This window comes from Strongylocentrotus purpuratus, unplaced genomic scaffold (genome assembly GCF_000002235.5).
Source record: "Strongylocentrotus purpuratus isolate Spur 01 unplaced genomic scaffold, Spur_5.0 spur5_contig_853, whole genome shotgun sequence".
NCBI classification, from domain to species: domain Eukaryota; kingdom Metazoa; phylum Echinodermata; class Echinoidea; order Camarodonta; family Strongylocentrotidae; genus Strongylocentrotus; species Strongylocentrotus purpuratus.
In genome coordinates this window covers 939,134-954,948 of record NW_022145561.1, presented here as the reverse complement: position 1 = coordinate 954,948, position 15,815 = coordinate 939,134, and the positions used below count along the sequence as shown (strand labels likewise).

General features: G+C 38.2%; 1 protein-coding gene across 2 annotated transcripts; it reads right to left on the bottom strand.

The window, feature by feature from the left end:
* Positions 1–1,070: 1,070 nt before the first annotated feature.
* Positions 1,071–15,758, bottom strand: LOC577876 (flocculation protein FLO11). Of its 2 annotated transcripts, XM_030995742.1 has the most exons (12): positions 15,624–15,758; positions 14,956–15,135; positions 14,045–14,293; positions 12,009–13,428; positions 11,448–11,519; positions 10,447–10,676; positions 9,588–9,674; positions 6,942–7,096; positions 5,793–5,950; positions 4,401–4,531; positions 2,456–2,539; positions 1,071–1,214 (listed from the first exon to the last, which is right to left on the bottom strand). In XM_030995742.1, the coding sequence occupies exons 1-12, from the start codon at positions 15,729–15,731 to the stop codon at positions 1,152–1,154; spliced, it is 2,937 nt and encodes a 978-aa protein (XP_030851602.1). In that variant the 5' UTR covers positions 15,732–15,758; the 3' UTR covers positions 1,071–1,151. The 2 variants fall into 2 exon arrangements, with proteins under 2 accessions (XP_030851602.1, XP_030851608.1); XM_030995748.1 differs by lacking the exons at positions 1,071–1,214; positions 2,456–2,539 and having other exon boundaries at positions 4,209–4,531; positions 11,448–11,521; positions 12,008–13,428.
* Between the last annotated feature and the right edge of the window lie 57 nt (positions 15,759–15,815).

Here is a 15,815-nt window from a genome sequence, read left to right as displayed (position 1 = left end):
TAAAAATCACTGTAGTGTTATAAAAACCGTTAGGAAAACAAATTTTGAAATAATGATTTCCAAATATCTTGATAACCAGACAGGCGATCGGCTTGTATAAGTCATGGGTTCCTGACTGACTTAAAGGTTTATAATTATCATTGCAGCATGAGCTAAATCCAAGATTTTGCTTCAGAATCTGAGGCAAAGATACCACATCCCTTTAAAGGGCATTTAAAAAGGCAGGGTAAGTGATCAAATTCTGACAACATACTAGCCCTTCTAGGTCTCTGCCAATCATGTGACTTGGATCATCATGTGACTTGGATTGTCATGTGACTTGGATTGTCATGTGACTTCTCTCTTTGTGAAAGTTCTCTCCTACGCATACATAGTGAGTTGTTTCAAACACAATCAATTGCACTAACCATATAGACCTCTCTTATCTACCATCAACAAACAAATTGTACACCAGCAATACAACACATTTTCAACGGATAAACATTAAGATGTTCCTATGCATGCGCTGCTCATACCAAAGCAAAAATATTTATTTTCTACTTGACACTGATCTGATCTGTAATACCTAAAGCAGAATCATCAAATTGGCAACATACATTAACTCAGCTCTCAAGAAGAAGGTGTAGCCAGCATGTTTCCACTTGAAAGGCCAATCAAAATGACATATGTACTGAAATCAACTACGCTAATATTCCTCGAAAACCACTTAGTGTAAACAGTTCTGATCATCTTTCTCATGCATAATGAACAAGATTCTGAACCGATCTCTCCCACTTTCTTTCTCATCATGCATGTTATGTGCCACCACATGTATAATCTCTAATCGTAACCCAGTTAAGTACATGTATATGGACTTCGCAATGTGTGTTCTGTCATTCCACTCAGTACCTGAAATCATATACACTTTCTCAACAGTTCATAACCTTTGCCAAAACGAGCTAAAACGATAAAGAAAAGTTGACATGGATCTGAGAACGATCTTTTTTGTACCATCTAACACCTCACAGGCAAGGAGAGCAGCTCCATATCTACCACATTAAGACACGTAGGCTTTGTATGACAGTGGTTTAGCAGGTTGCGAGGATGGACAGCCCTTCAAAAACTAGCATGGTGTGGCAGTGATTAGGGAAGGAACAGCTGGCTGCTGGAGTCTAGTGCATGGCAGTGTGATGGGATCCAATCTGGACCGTGTATGCTCCAACAAGCAGGAGAGTCTGTCAAAAACAAAAGAAACAATACATTCTTGATTACATACTGCTGATATTCAATTAAATTCAAACTTATATTCTGTCTGCACACAATGATGATGATGATGATGGTGATGTTAACAATAATCATAATGATAATAATCATCATAATAATAAAAATAACAACAACAACAATAATAATAATAATCATTTAAATAAAAATAAAAACAATAATCTTGGCACTTCACTTGGAGACGTGTGTGTGTGTGTAGACTAATTCAAATTCAAATTCAAAAAATGGTTTTTATTATAGCAGAAACATGGTTCATACAAATACAATTTTACATGAAGGACAGCCTTGGCTGGAATATTCATGTTTACATGTTCGGCACAATGGATAACACTTTTAAATATATACATGTAAAAAACTAGCAATATCAAAAATAAGACTTAGATTTTGTAACTAAAATCCATAAACACATTGCACAAGTTTCCAGAAATACAGCTGTGGATGTTCTTTAAAAAAAAGAACTCTCACAGTCCTTACACATGTGCAGTACAGGTTTCCATTGTGAGAATTTACATCCCAGGATGCTATCTAAATAATGTTCTACCTTTCATTTGTTTCATATTTCACTTAAGGAGGAAAAAACTTCACTGCAGCTTAGTAATACTAATATCTTCCTATTCATCATCTAAAATCAAAGAAATCTTAAGTAAGGTTTTTGTGGGCTTACTTAGACCGTAGATGGCCTTTATCTGCAAGTTTTGGGCAAGAGTTAGGGTAACGTATAGAGCATGATCAAAGATTTAAACGGGAATTCATCTAGTGCATAAAATTGTGAATGGAACATTTGTCACAAGAGCATATAACGTGCAACTAACTGTGCATGAACATTCCATTCAATTTAATAATGGTATTTATTTAAAAACTTTACTTCAAAGATAGTGGCTGAATTTTGGATTCATACACAGTACAGAAATATGAATTACTTTACATCATATATCTTCATTATCATCATCTTATGACGTACAACTAAATATGCATGAACATTCAATTCAATTTAATAATGGTACATGTGTATTTACTTTTGAAAAATTACTAAAAACCTTTAGGGTGATTTGTGCACTCGGAAACATGAAATTTCAATGGAACCACAACATTTTTGCAGTTATAATTCTACATTACATTACATTACAGAACAAGTGTTCACATTGCCAACTAAACAGTTCTACAATACTTGTAAGAACATGACAGGGCCACTTACATTAGTATATGGATCAGGAACGGTGGAGATTGTGAGAACATTCTGCCCACTTCTAGGAGTATAGGATAGCACAAAATTGCTTCCCTAAAAATTCAATAAAACAAACAAAAAACATGCAAATAAATGCTTAATCACAAATTTTCAGAGTTAAATAGGTATACTTACATTTTTGTGGATACACTCAAGATTATTGAGAATGGTCTAGTTTCAAACTGTACCCTGATTGATTTACAACGTTGAATTTTGGCAATGTATTGTGTATTGTCTTTGTGCGAATCTAAAAGTCCCTATTACCTTATAAATCCAGACCTACTATATTGTGTTACTCAGTACGGGAGCCTATTCACATACAAGCTATGCTTTTTATTTAGGCTCCCCACATTTTACATTGTTCTACCTAGCCTGTTATATATATACATATTTCGAAATTTCGTACTTATTTTCTGTACTTTATATTTGATTTAAAATCTCTAATTTTTTATATATTTTTTCTTGTGTGAAATCTATTCTTATAATAATATACGCCTGTATAAAAAAAGAGAGAATATAAACTGTTTTTCTATGTAAAATGTGGAATAAATAATACTTCAAACTTCAAACTTAAAAAAAACTGCCGTTAACAGCAATTTTGAAAAATGTTATGTTGCAAAATGATTTGGTTTTAAGAGTAATGTTGACACGTCACTCTGTGAAGAATGAGTTTTCTGTATACCCCAGACAAACCAGGTCAATTGCTGTTTGGTCTACAACCAGTTCGTCTACTATCCACATGGACTTTGTTTCAGTGATCGATATGAATTCATTTTATTAAGTCGATCAAGTAGATTGATTATATTTATGTTTAGCGCCATCTGGAGGCTACTAAATTTGTGTGAAGAAATGGCACCCTTTTTGATATTCAGTGGATGAAATCTGTTGATATTGGAGGCATCCTTGTGTAATATGGATGTTAGATGCACTTAAGAAGGCAGAATGAATCTATGTAATGATGCAATGTGATGAATGTTGTATATAAATGCTGTAATGATGCGATATTCTATGATTAAGTACCTTTCATTCGCACCTAACTCGCTGTGTACATTACATGGATGTAACCTACATTGAACGGTAGCCGAGACGGTCAGCTCACATACCGAATGTTATTGTTATGTAATGTACACTACGGCATGCGATTGAAAGGTACACGTATGCAAGAATGTAAACAAAGATTTGCCTAGTTTGAGTTAATGTACAAAGATGAGTACTTGGGGTGCATAATATGAGAAAATTGTTATATGATTTATACAAGTTTATATTGATAATTTAGATGGTTTAGTTATAAAGATACATGCGGTAATTTCTGGTCGGTCTAATTCCCAGCTTGTCTAATGTCCATTTCGTCTACCATCCATAAGGTCTAACAATCATCTGATGATGATTATTATTTCTGATTAAATTAATTGTAGACCAATTGGGTAGTAGACAAACCATTTGTAGACCATATGGGAATAGACCAATTGGGTAGTAGACAAACCATTTGTAGACCATATGGGAATAGACCAATTGGGTAGTAGACAAACCATCTGTAGACCATATGGGAATAGACCAATTGGGTAGTAGACAAACCATTTGTAGACCATATGGGAATAGACCAATTGGGTAGTAGACGAACCATTTGTAGACCATATGGGAATAGACCAATTGGGTAGTAGACAAACCATCTGAATCAAAGAAGTTCTAGTTAAAGCATATCTGCACTAGTTTTGCCAGAAGGGGTTAGACCTCCCTGCATAGTCACTGAAAGGTGGTTATCTCATCAAATCAGCTACCAATTAACATAAGAAAAAGGGAACCATGGGGGACTTACGGGTACAGCTTAGGCATTGTTGGCTATATAGAGGGCCCAAGTAGCTACAAGTAGTGCAGTGGGGCTTTAAGGCTTGACGTAGAGAGGATGCATAGTTACCTGAGTTAGTTGAGGTAGATATCTTCCATTGAGTAGGACTTGTTTGATGTAACTGGACCCAGAGAGCTTGCAGCTGATGCTCCAGCCTGGACCCAGTGTGGCTTGGGCAAGAAAGAGTAGCATACCACTACCTATACAAGTCAAATACACACACAAGAAGGCATGTTTAATACAAAAAAAAAACCAAAAAAAAGGTAGCATACCACTACCTGGAAGTGTCATAGTCGAGTGGTTTAATAACTTGACTTGAAATTCCAGGTCGTGGTTCAATCCCCAACACCGGACTAACGTCCTTTGGCAAGGCTTTAATCTACATTTGCCATACTCGACCCAGGTGAGGTAAATGGGTACCTGGCAGGAAATAATTCCTTGAAATGCTAGAGCTCTGTAATGGCAGCCTTGCTAAAGCCGGGTAATAATTAATTTGTGTGCCTCTGAATAGAACTTTCTAGATAGATGGCACTATATAAATGCCTATTATTATATTTATCACCTACAAAAGTTAAATACACACACAGGAAGGTATGTTGGTTGGTTGGTTTGTTTTACCAGACTGCTAAGAGAGCGTGTGAATGCCTGTAAGAAGTAACCAAGGGGATGGACGGCTGTAAGTCCTCTCCAAGGGAGGATTAATGCCTTACCAAAGGGTACAAGCGCGTCAAATTGTTTTCGAGCCTGGGACCTCTCAGTTACGAGTCCACTAGCAATCACGCCTCATGTTTTGTGCAATATCAATTTTTAAGGAAAATAAGATTGATAATGATATTAAATACATAAGAATTACAATAATATTAATAACATAGGGACAATAGTAATAACAATATTATTGATAGTTATAATATTAATGATAATAACAATAATAATAATAGAAACAGTATTACTAGTACTACTAATACTACTTATAACAACAATATTAACAATAAAAACAATTACAATAAGCCAGTTCACGGTTGCAGTCTGCGCATGAGCAGATACAGGTCATTGCAGAACAAATTGTGAAATACACGGAGACAAAATACTGGAAACGTGCTCATGAAAGTTATGTAATCATTATTCATTTATGCACTCCATGATACACAGGTGGAAGTATTCTTTGAAAAGGGTAAACAAAGGCTATTTATGTAGCACCTCCATCGCTGTAGGAGTGATTATTTCAAAATGTACAAAGTGGGACCTCTTCATGTTTTGAAGATCTGTGAATATTCGGGGTCATTGCAGTAATGTGCTAACCGTGAACTGGTCTATTATAGTGATCAAATTTTACATAATGCTTAATTTACATATTGTTTTTAAACCCTGTACCGAATAACCTCGCAAATTTATTTTAACAACCAACTATAAAGAAAAGAAGTTATTGATAATGTAGACAGTTAAGAAAGTGGCATAGAGTACCTTGGTAGCAGTAGTAGTTATTGGCGTCAAATGATACAAGAGCCACGTGTTCAGTAGCTTCCCTTAGTCTGTAGCAGTGCAGCGGAAAGACAGACTTGAGGATTCGAGCTGTGCCGTACAGGAACTGGCTGGCCATGGCTTCTAGCTCACAGCATAACCTGTGCAATGAAATAAGACATGTTTTTCAAGGTAAGCCTCATGACAGTGAAAAAATACAAGGGGGCTCAGGGCGAAATAGCCCCCGAAATGCAGAAAAGAGCCCCCTTAAATTTGCAAAGAGTACAATGCAAAACAAATTTTAGAATGTTAATTTTCATGCAGGCAAGGTTGAAAAGTAGCACCCGAAAAATAAATATGAATTTTTTCCCTGTTTCATAACATGGCGATTGCCCTAGTACATTTTTTTAACATGTAAATGAATGGCAAATGCGCACAACAAAGGACTTGCACATATTCATTGAGCTCTATTTTATAATAGAAAAGTAAAGCGTATTACACTTAACATCACCATAAAAAACACTGCGTCATATATTGTCTTATAAAACCATACTAGGGGGTTGGATTGCAGAAGTAGTTGTGAAAGGTGATTAATTTGAAGGTAAGACGAGTAGTCATCATATTTCACATCTAACCCCTGTACAAGAGCATGAAGTTGTTCAGTTATAGTGGTGGAGGAAGAAGAAACTAGGTTTATAGTCAATTAAAGAATTGTAACTACTGTTAACTAAAGGCTTATCACTGTACTTGGGGAAGTTTTCTCAGAACCTCAGACTATGCGACAAGTTCAAAGAGATGTAGAGGTTTGGGGGTCCAGTGGATAAGTCTCCAGATTGTGAACCACAAGGTACAGGCTCAAATCCATGCTACAACACTAAATGGCACTCTGGGAAGACATTTATCTACATTTGCCACACTCCACCCAGGTGAGGTAAATGGGTATCTGGTAGGATTACTCCTTGAAATGCACAGTGTGCTGATAACGGCTGCCGGAGCTAATGTTAGCGTAATAATTTCCAAAGTTCAATGGAAGCACATAGGGACATTATATCATGATGTATTATGCGGTATATAAGAACGGAATATTATTAAAGTTGTCCAAGAAGGTGATTATCTTTTAGGGGTACAGGTCTAGGATGCTATACTAAATACCTCTGTACATGTGCATGAAGCATGTCCTGAACACTGCACTGGTTATGATGAAGAGCAAAGCCCAATGCCGATGAGCCATCTCGTGCTGTCACCATCCAGTTTGCACCATACTCCAGTAACAGCCTCACAACGTCTTTATGGCCTCTCCGACATGCCTGGGTCAACAACAAACGGTTGGAAATACGGTCAAACTTTCTACCAAGGCATTTTTTAACAAAGTTTCCAGTTTTACAAATCGACTTGTAAAAGTCATGGGATCCCTGACTGACCTAAAGGTTTATAATTATGATTGCAGCATGAGCTAAATCCAGGATTTTGTTCACAATCTGGGGCAAGGATACCCAATCCCTTTAAAGGAAACGTTTTGGAAACGCTCCCCCCTCTCAAACAAGGGAAATGCTCTCGGCGGTCTCGCCTGCATAACGCAATTCAATATGATAAACCAGAACGTCAATGACGTAGCGCTCATCCGCATCTCACAACAACAAATATCGTAAATTTTATGTGGTACACTTTTGAACTGGTCAAAAAATAGAAATTTGATGCCCTGGAAGGGACATAATTTCATTTCATTTGCATAAAGTACCATAAATAATCAATGGAGCAAAATCTCACAATTCTGTGTAGAAGTTTATTGTTCCAAATTTAGCTCTACCAGATAAGGCAAAATCGGTCAAGAAATGAGGGAAAAGAAGCAATTTTTGTTATTTTTGGAATAAATTTGCATAAATTATCATAATTAATTAATGGAGAACAATTTCAAAATTCTGTGTAGAAGTTTAGTGTACCAAAGTTAGCTCTACGATATAAAGCAAACCAAATCAAAATCGGTCGAGAAATGAAGGAGAAGAAGCCTTTTTTGTGATTTCGAATAAATTTGCATAAATTAGCATAGATAATGAATTTCACGATTCTGTGTAGAAATTTTAAATCCCCTCCTAGCCCTATCATATGAAACAATCAGAATCAAAATCGATTGAAAAATAATGAAGAAGAAGCATTTTGAAAATCTTAATGTTGATGCCACAACAAAGTCTAAGTTTGTTGACCTTAAATGGCCTTTGACCTTAACTTAGTGACCTGAAATTCTACTCACATGATTGGGGAGACTTGATAACCCTATAGTCCAAGTTTCATTGACTAAGAACTTATACTTTCAAAATTATATCAAAAATTCAAAAACTTAACCTTAGGTTAAGTTTTCGATGATGATGCTACAACATAGTCCAAGTCTGTAGACCTGAAATGACCTTTGACCTTGACTTTGTGATCTGAAATTCTACTCACATAATTGGGGATACTTGATTACCCTATAGTCAAAGTTTCATTGACTAAGAACTTATACTTTAAAAATTATACCAAAAATTCAAAAACTTAACCTTAGGTTAAGTTTTTGACGTTGACGCCGTCGCCGTCGCCGTCGCCGTCACCGGAAAAGCGGCGCCTATGTCTCGCTTTTTGCTACGCAGGCGAGACAAAAATGAAATGGAAGCTCTTATTACTAATCATGTGAAAGAATATGTTTTTACTTATACGAGATGATACACATTTTGCTGGAAAACCGCCTACTAATTGATATATTTGGTAAATTATTATATCTATCCGGACCAGATATTTTTTACCATTTTGAGGATTCCAGAACCTTGCAGTACACACCAATACTTATATACTAGAAGATCAACCTTTTCTGAACGATTCCATAACGTTTCTTTCACAATGCAATCGCATGACCAGAACTGGTCTTTACCTTTAAGACCATATAAGGGTAACAGAGATTGCGGTCACTGTAGACAGGTGGACTTTTGAGACAGGTTCTACAACACACACTATACACAGGTGGACTTTAAAGAGAGGTGGCCACTAACACAAGTTTCAACATACAAGAAAAACAGGAAAATAAAGAAGATGAAGCACTTTCAGGCTGTGCACCCTTTTCAAAGTTGGTATCTTCTCATTCTGATTGTGCCTTGTCTTTTCACATTAGCAACCAGGTTTTACCAACCATATGTACAAATGGGTTTGAGTGTCTCAGGAATTTGATAATTTGCATTGTCAGTATTTTGTTTCATTTCATTTCATTTACTTCTCCAATGTACATTTGAAAAAGATAAATGTATTGAAAATAGAATGACCATTGTATCTAAAAAAAAATTGAATAGGATAATTGAGTAAAAAATCATAACAACAAGGAGTATGACCATCATTATACCATGGTACCTAAATTGTGATGTGTTGGCAATTGCCCTGAGAAGCCTACTTTCTTTGGGAAATACACATCTCACAGAGAATCCCTTCACACCTCTTGCTAACATATAAGTCAGTAATCCAACTACAAAACCACCCTGACAAAATGAAAACCATTTTATGAATTGGAATTGAAGGTTACAAAAAGGGGCCACATGCAACAAAGATCAATAATCACCTACACATGTATATGTGGTTTACAAGATATACCTGTGTGCACCTGTTCCGCTCCCATAAATGAGCAAGTTTTCTGTTTTTGTTTGTTTTCTTCATAGTCTTAAGCATCAAACCATACTACGCAAGGTCAAGTTTCTAAAGTTGATTTTATTATTCTAATTTAATTATGCACAAATCATAGTTTTCAGAGCTTGGATATATCAGCTAAGAAAGTGAATGGTTTACCTCCATGAGTGCTGATTCCCCAGCCGGTGTTGTTGAGTTGATGTATGCTCCAGCTTCTAGCAAGATACCCAGTGTAGAGGTGAATCCCTAAAAGCAACAACAAACAAACATGGAATATGACAAGAGGTGCCACAATTGATTCAGAGGAAAGAGCAGTTTTTTGTGATATCAGAATGAAACCGTCAACCCACAAGGCCACAACCTAGTACATATACATGTAATAACAATAATAATATTGGATTATATAGCGCACATAGACACCATGCATGGTCCTCAAGGCGCTCCAACTATTACCCCGGTTTTGCTAGGCAGTGGATTTCGGCGCTCACAGCATTCAAGGAATTACTTCCTACCGGTACCCATATAACACCTGGGTGGAGAGTGGCAAATGTAGATTAATATCATGCCAAAGGACATTAGTGCCATGGCGGGACTCGAACCGCGGACCCTGTGATCAAGAGTCCAACGACTTATCCACTAGACCACAACACCTCTACGTAAGCTTTCGGCATAGCTAAAATACTAAAATATTAAAACAACTTTGGTTCATGAAGACTATTCAAGGGAATGAAAAGGGTTGTCTTGATGGGCAAGTGGCCTTTATATGCAGGCTGTCAGATATAAAACCCTTGAATGAATCAATGACTGACATTTAAAAGATATATTAACGACTACTTGAAGGAAAATGAATGATAGGATTACGCCCCCCAAAAAAAAGAAAAAAAAGAAAAGAATACAATAGACAAATTTAACAAAAAGGAGCAGATGAAATAATAATTCAATAAAAATCATTTTGAAGGGGACTATAAAACAGAATATGGTATATATTTTCCTCTTTCAAACAATGAAAGAGTGCTACCTTTTCTGCAGCCATCATGAGAGGCGTCATGCCGTTCTTGTGTGTCTTGTTGACGATGGCCCCATTGAGGATGAGTGCTTTGACGATATCATCCTGGTTGAGTGAACAGGCTAGCATGAGCGGTGTGGTGCCCATGTTATCCACCTCCTCCACCGCTCTAGGACCGGTCTGCTGCAGCATGTGCACCACTGCCTGGGTGTTGCCTGTCTTGATGGCCTGACGGAGACCCTCTGGAAATGACAAGTTGGATGAGAAGGGTGGGGCAATGTCAAGTGAGGACACTGTCTACATCATGAATATATCCCTCATATTTCTGAACACTTGTGTACACAGCGAATTTGGCATTATCTAATGAATACCGGAACTACATTGTTACAAAAATTCATTCGACTTGGGGAAAATTTGATATGTGCGAATTTGAGTTATGGGTCTGTCCAGAAAGTTGGGGCCATTTTTGTGACATGCCAAAAGTGAGAAGCTATGTCTCCTATCAACTGTAACAATGTTTGCTCAAAATGAGTTTTGCATAAAAAGCATAGCCAACTATCTTTAGAAGTACTCAAGCTTCATGGAGAATCAATATGATGGACCCCAAAGTTTATGTAATGTTATATGAATATGGTGTCCATCCATGTAATGTTGGTAAAAAGAGAAATGTGAATTAATCAAAGATTTTGAAGAAAAGCAACTGCAACAGGAATGATTCTGGTAGGGCATTACTATATGCATGTACAGTATACTCATTGTATAAAAATCTCCAACAGATAAAATCCATGTGTAGTAAAAGATCTCATACCTACGTTACATGGACACCATCATATTTTTTGCATGAACTTTATGGAATGACCCTTACCATATGCAGAGTTATCTAAATTTGTGGTGCTTAGGAATGACTTTATAATTTCAGCAATGAATGTTGAAACGACACAGGAAGGTTACGACATTTTATGTTGGGTTCTGGAATGCTTTTGGTCCAACAACATCAGGGAATCTTTTCTTACCAAATGTTGCCAATGATCCCATCCCCTGTGGAGTAATAGAGGAGGGTACGCCATTCTGATTTCCAATGAGGCCTGATGGTGGAGATGAAAGGAAATGAATATGTATTCAGTCAAATGCATATCAAACATTATAGAAATTTTAACATTTAAGGAAAGCATAAAAATCAGGGGTAGGTGTTCTAAAAATGATGTTATCTTTTATTAAAGGCCCACTGTACATTGAAATTTACATGGATGAAGGAAATAGACAATTAAGATTTCAAGTAGATATGCACATCTTGAAGAACATCAAAATAGATTCAGTGTGCCAATAATACTAAAAGAGATTTCAACACTTTAGATTAGTATTAAATCAAAGGCAAAAAAAAAAATTGCCAAATTTGACATCTAAATGAATGAATAAAGTACCCTGTTGTGTCTCACTCTCATGTTCTGATAAATTTGAAAATATGATTCCCCACTGTGTGACTTCTAACAAACACAAATAAGTCATAAATGTTCCCAATATGTTTCCAGCTCAGAGTAATCTCTCATACTCTTACAGCCATAGCATTGACATACCTTCAATGGAGTCCTGTCTTTGAGGTTCTGGTATCCCGCTGTCCTGATTCAAAGCCAACGAGCCAGGCACAGGATGGCTCAACTCCTGCCCCTTCTCCAGAGGCCCATCACCTTCCCTCATCTCTATCCTCTGGATCTGTCTCTCTATCTGAGACAGAGGTTGGGGTTGACCGGCAATCTCTGAGGACTTGAAGGTGTTGGCAAGACTGGTGTCCACACGTAGCTCCGACAACTGTCCTGTCTGCAACCTCTGCAGCTGCTGCTGCTGCTGCTGGTCATTACCGATATCACCAATGCCTTTCTCACTGGATAAGCTATCCTCTTTTCTTGATGTCGGTGATACATATTTACTGAGCTTATCCTTGAGGCTTTGTACTTTGGCACTGTTCCTTCCATGGGCAGAGGTCAGCTGAAATGTCTGGATCTTTTCAAAGGCATTCCTGCCACCGCTTGGACTGGTGTTGGGGAATGGAGGGCTCTTCTGGCTTGCCAGGTAGGATTTAGGACTGGGGATACCCTGAGGTGTAGCCTGGGGTGTGGCCTGGGGTGTGGCCTGGGGTGTGAAGCTGGTGCTGGGGGTGTGTGGCGTAAGTGGGGAGTTCAGAGGAGATTTCAGATCTGGAGTTCTATTTGGGGTTCCCTCACTCAGGGGCATGAGAGGGGAGGGTTTCGGAACAGCCGAAGAAAAGGAGGAGAAAAGCGATGCAGGGGGCGTGGGAGGCTGAAATTGGTTTGATGGCGCAGGTTCCACAACGTTTCCTTGCATCCCACTCCCTGCTGTACCTCCTACTTCTCCTGTACCACCTTTCTTTGCACTGTTCACATCCATTTGCACATTTCCCGTAGCTGGCTTTAAATTTCCAAACAAGTTCACTTCTTGCACTCTATAATCAACTTTACACTGTTCACTTTGATACATATTATATACATTATTTTGAGCAGACTGTCCTACTGTAGATTCCTGCTGTTGTGCAAGAGCACGTTTAGTTCCATTACCACTTTGTAACATAGTGAACATTGACCGATTGTCCACTTCAGGAGGTGTGGGTAGATTGCTCATAGTCTCATCGTCCAGGAGCGGACTTGTTTTAGAAAATATCTGCAAGGAGTTTTTAGAGTCACTTTCTCCTAATCTATTCAGGACAGCACCATCCTGCAAACTAGCATCACTGGGTAAACCTGATAAGCCCCTATCAACATCACATGGACTCAAGGGAGTCAGGACAGCATCACAGATCTGCCGATCGGCTTCGTCTACCTCTGGGGTGGGCAGGATGTTGGCAAAGTCATGCAGCTCGCTGGTCTCCTCCTGGAGGTCCAGGATCTCTCTTTTGGTCTCTGTTTTACAAAGGTCTCCAAAGAATGCAGAATGTGGATCAGCAGGTTTGTCCGGTGACGGTGAGTCTGGCGTAATGGTCATCTGCAGAGAACAATAGTATTATAGTAATACAAAAATTTTGTTCTGCGTTATCAAGAAAGAATTAGTTTTTACATTTTACATTCATTTAATAATATATCTCTATGATTTTCGGAAGAGCTTTTGATTATTACCCCGGCTCTAGCCCAACTGCCCTGATTAAGATGCCAAAGCATACAAGGAATTACATCCTACCGGTACCCATCTACTTAACCTGGGTCAAATTTGGTAAATCCAGATTATCGTCTTTCCAAAGGATGTTAGTGCCGTGGCAGAGGTCCCTGTACCTTGTGATCAACAGTCCGATGGCTTATAATAATAATAATAATTTGAACACTTATAATGCACCGGTATCCATCACAATAATGATGTTCATGGCACAGTAGACCACTGAACCTCCACCTCACAATCCTTCTACATCCTAATAGCTCTACTGCAAGTAGGAAACTACTCAGTGTACCACATGTGTAATGGTAAAACTACGAGCATGATCCAAAGTAAACTCTCAGAATCCATAGATATTTTTTCATTCAATAATGAATTTAAAAAAATGTAAATTCTGTAGATCTGTAGAATAAAAGAAAGAAAATAGGAAAACTTGACATGAAACGGGCATCACCTCTTGAGATATGGTGCTGGAACTGGACGAGGAGCTGGAGTCCATGGATTCCAACTTGCAAGGGGTTGTGCCACCAGAGACAGAGGCTGACCTCTCCTCTTTGGACTTCTCTTCCAGCTGAGCTATGGTCAGTATCTGCTCAGAGGGCACTGATGACCGGTACATGTTGGCCGAGTTGGCCGAGGTGTCTAGGGCAGACGGGCTCATCATCAGTGTGCGCTTTGTGGCACTTTCTAACGAGCCGAGCATCTTTGGGGAGGAAATCAAGAGGAATTCAAAGAAACGGTCATTACTAGTATTTATAGACACTGAGCGAATGAGCCTTGTGCTTAAAGTAAACAAATTATCCAATAAATGTACTACTACTTCTATTACTACTACTACAACTGCTTCTACTACTACTGCTACTACAACTACTACTACTACTACTTCTACTTCTTTTACTACTACTACTACTACTACTACTACTACTACTACTACTACTACTACTACTACTACTACTACTACTACTTTTACTACTACTACTTCTACTACTACTTCTACTACTACTACTTCTACTACTACTACTACTACTACTACTTCTACTACTACTACTACTACTACTTTTACTACTATTACTACTCCTACTACAACTGCTTCTACTACTACTACTACTACTACTACTACTTTTACTACTACTACTACTACTACTACTACTACTACTACTACTTCTACTACTACTACTAATACTACTACTACTACTACTACTACTGCTACAACTACTACTACTACTATTACTACTTCTACTTCTTCTACTACTATTACTACTACTACTACTAGTATAACACTTGTAAGTCATATTTTCTCCTATTAGTAAACTAAGGAAATCCTTGGGTTAACTAGCGAGAACGTCACAAGGCAGAACAACTCACTTCTAGATCTACCATCCTTTTAGTCTTCTTGTGCTTGTCTTTTTTCCTCTTCTCCTTCTTAGCTTTCTTCTCCTTTTTATGTTCCTTCTTTTTCTTCTTCTTCTTGCTACGTTCATCTTCCTTCTGCTTGCTCTCTTTCTCCTCCCGCTTAGCATCCAACACGGCTCTCCTGTTTTTCACCTGTTCATATCAAAGAATTAAAGTTCACGTACAGTTTTGAAAGCTAAAACAAAATCGGCACAAAACACATTTAATATAGTCTCACAATGTTCTCCTTGTAGTTGTATAAAAAAGCTACATGGGCAAGATTATTTGATAGTCCATCCATGATTTCATCTGTATTTTAGTGTGAATAACTGAAAAGAAACTTGATCACAGCTATACAATACTGGGTCCCTTCCACCTCGACGTCTCCCTGCTCAACAGGGTCAGCACTTGCATTGTCGCAAACACACAACCCTCATACATACATCTAGGTTTTACACAATGTGTAGTATGCGTTGACATTGTTTCAATTGATCTCCCAATACGGGCTTACCAAAACTGTACATGATCTTGAACCATATTCTGACTGGGGGGGGGGGGGGGGGGGGGGGGTAAATTTTCACATTATCTCCCCCCCCCCCCCCCCTCCCCTTGAAGATTATTTACATGAAAGGGGTGCTCACCTTTGAATACATGTCGGTTTCAAATGAAACTTCTATGAGTCCTTTCTCCAGCTGGTCCCAGAATGGATCCTTCAGCAGTGCTTCCTCATCCACTTCGTCTACATCCATCCTCTGCCCTGCCTCCTCCCCCCTTTCCCTTCCTCCAAATTTCCCTCTTCCCCCTTCCCCTTTTCCTGCTTCCCTCCTCCCTCT

What these genes read in the sequence shown, in the direction of transcription:
- LOC577876 (XM_030995742.1), bottom strand. Translation starts at nt 15,731, where the DNA reads ATGGATGTAGACGAAGTGGATGAGGAAGCACTGCTGAAGGATCCATTC. An exon ending in GGGAATCAGCACTCATGGAG is followed by an intron (nt 7,097 to 9,587) that starts GTAAACCATTCA and finishes TTGTTGACCCAG; the next exon opens with GCATGTCGGAGAGGCCATAA. An exon ending in ATCTACCTCAACTAACTCAG is followed by an intron (nt 2,540 to 4,400) that starts GTAACTATGCAT and finishes TTGAATTTTTAG; the next exon opens with GGAAGCAATTTTGTGCTATC.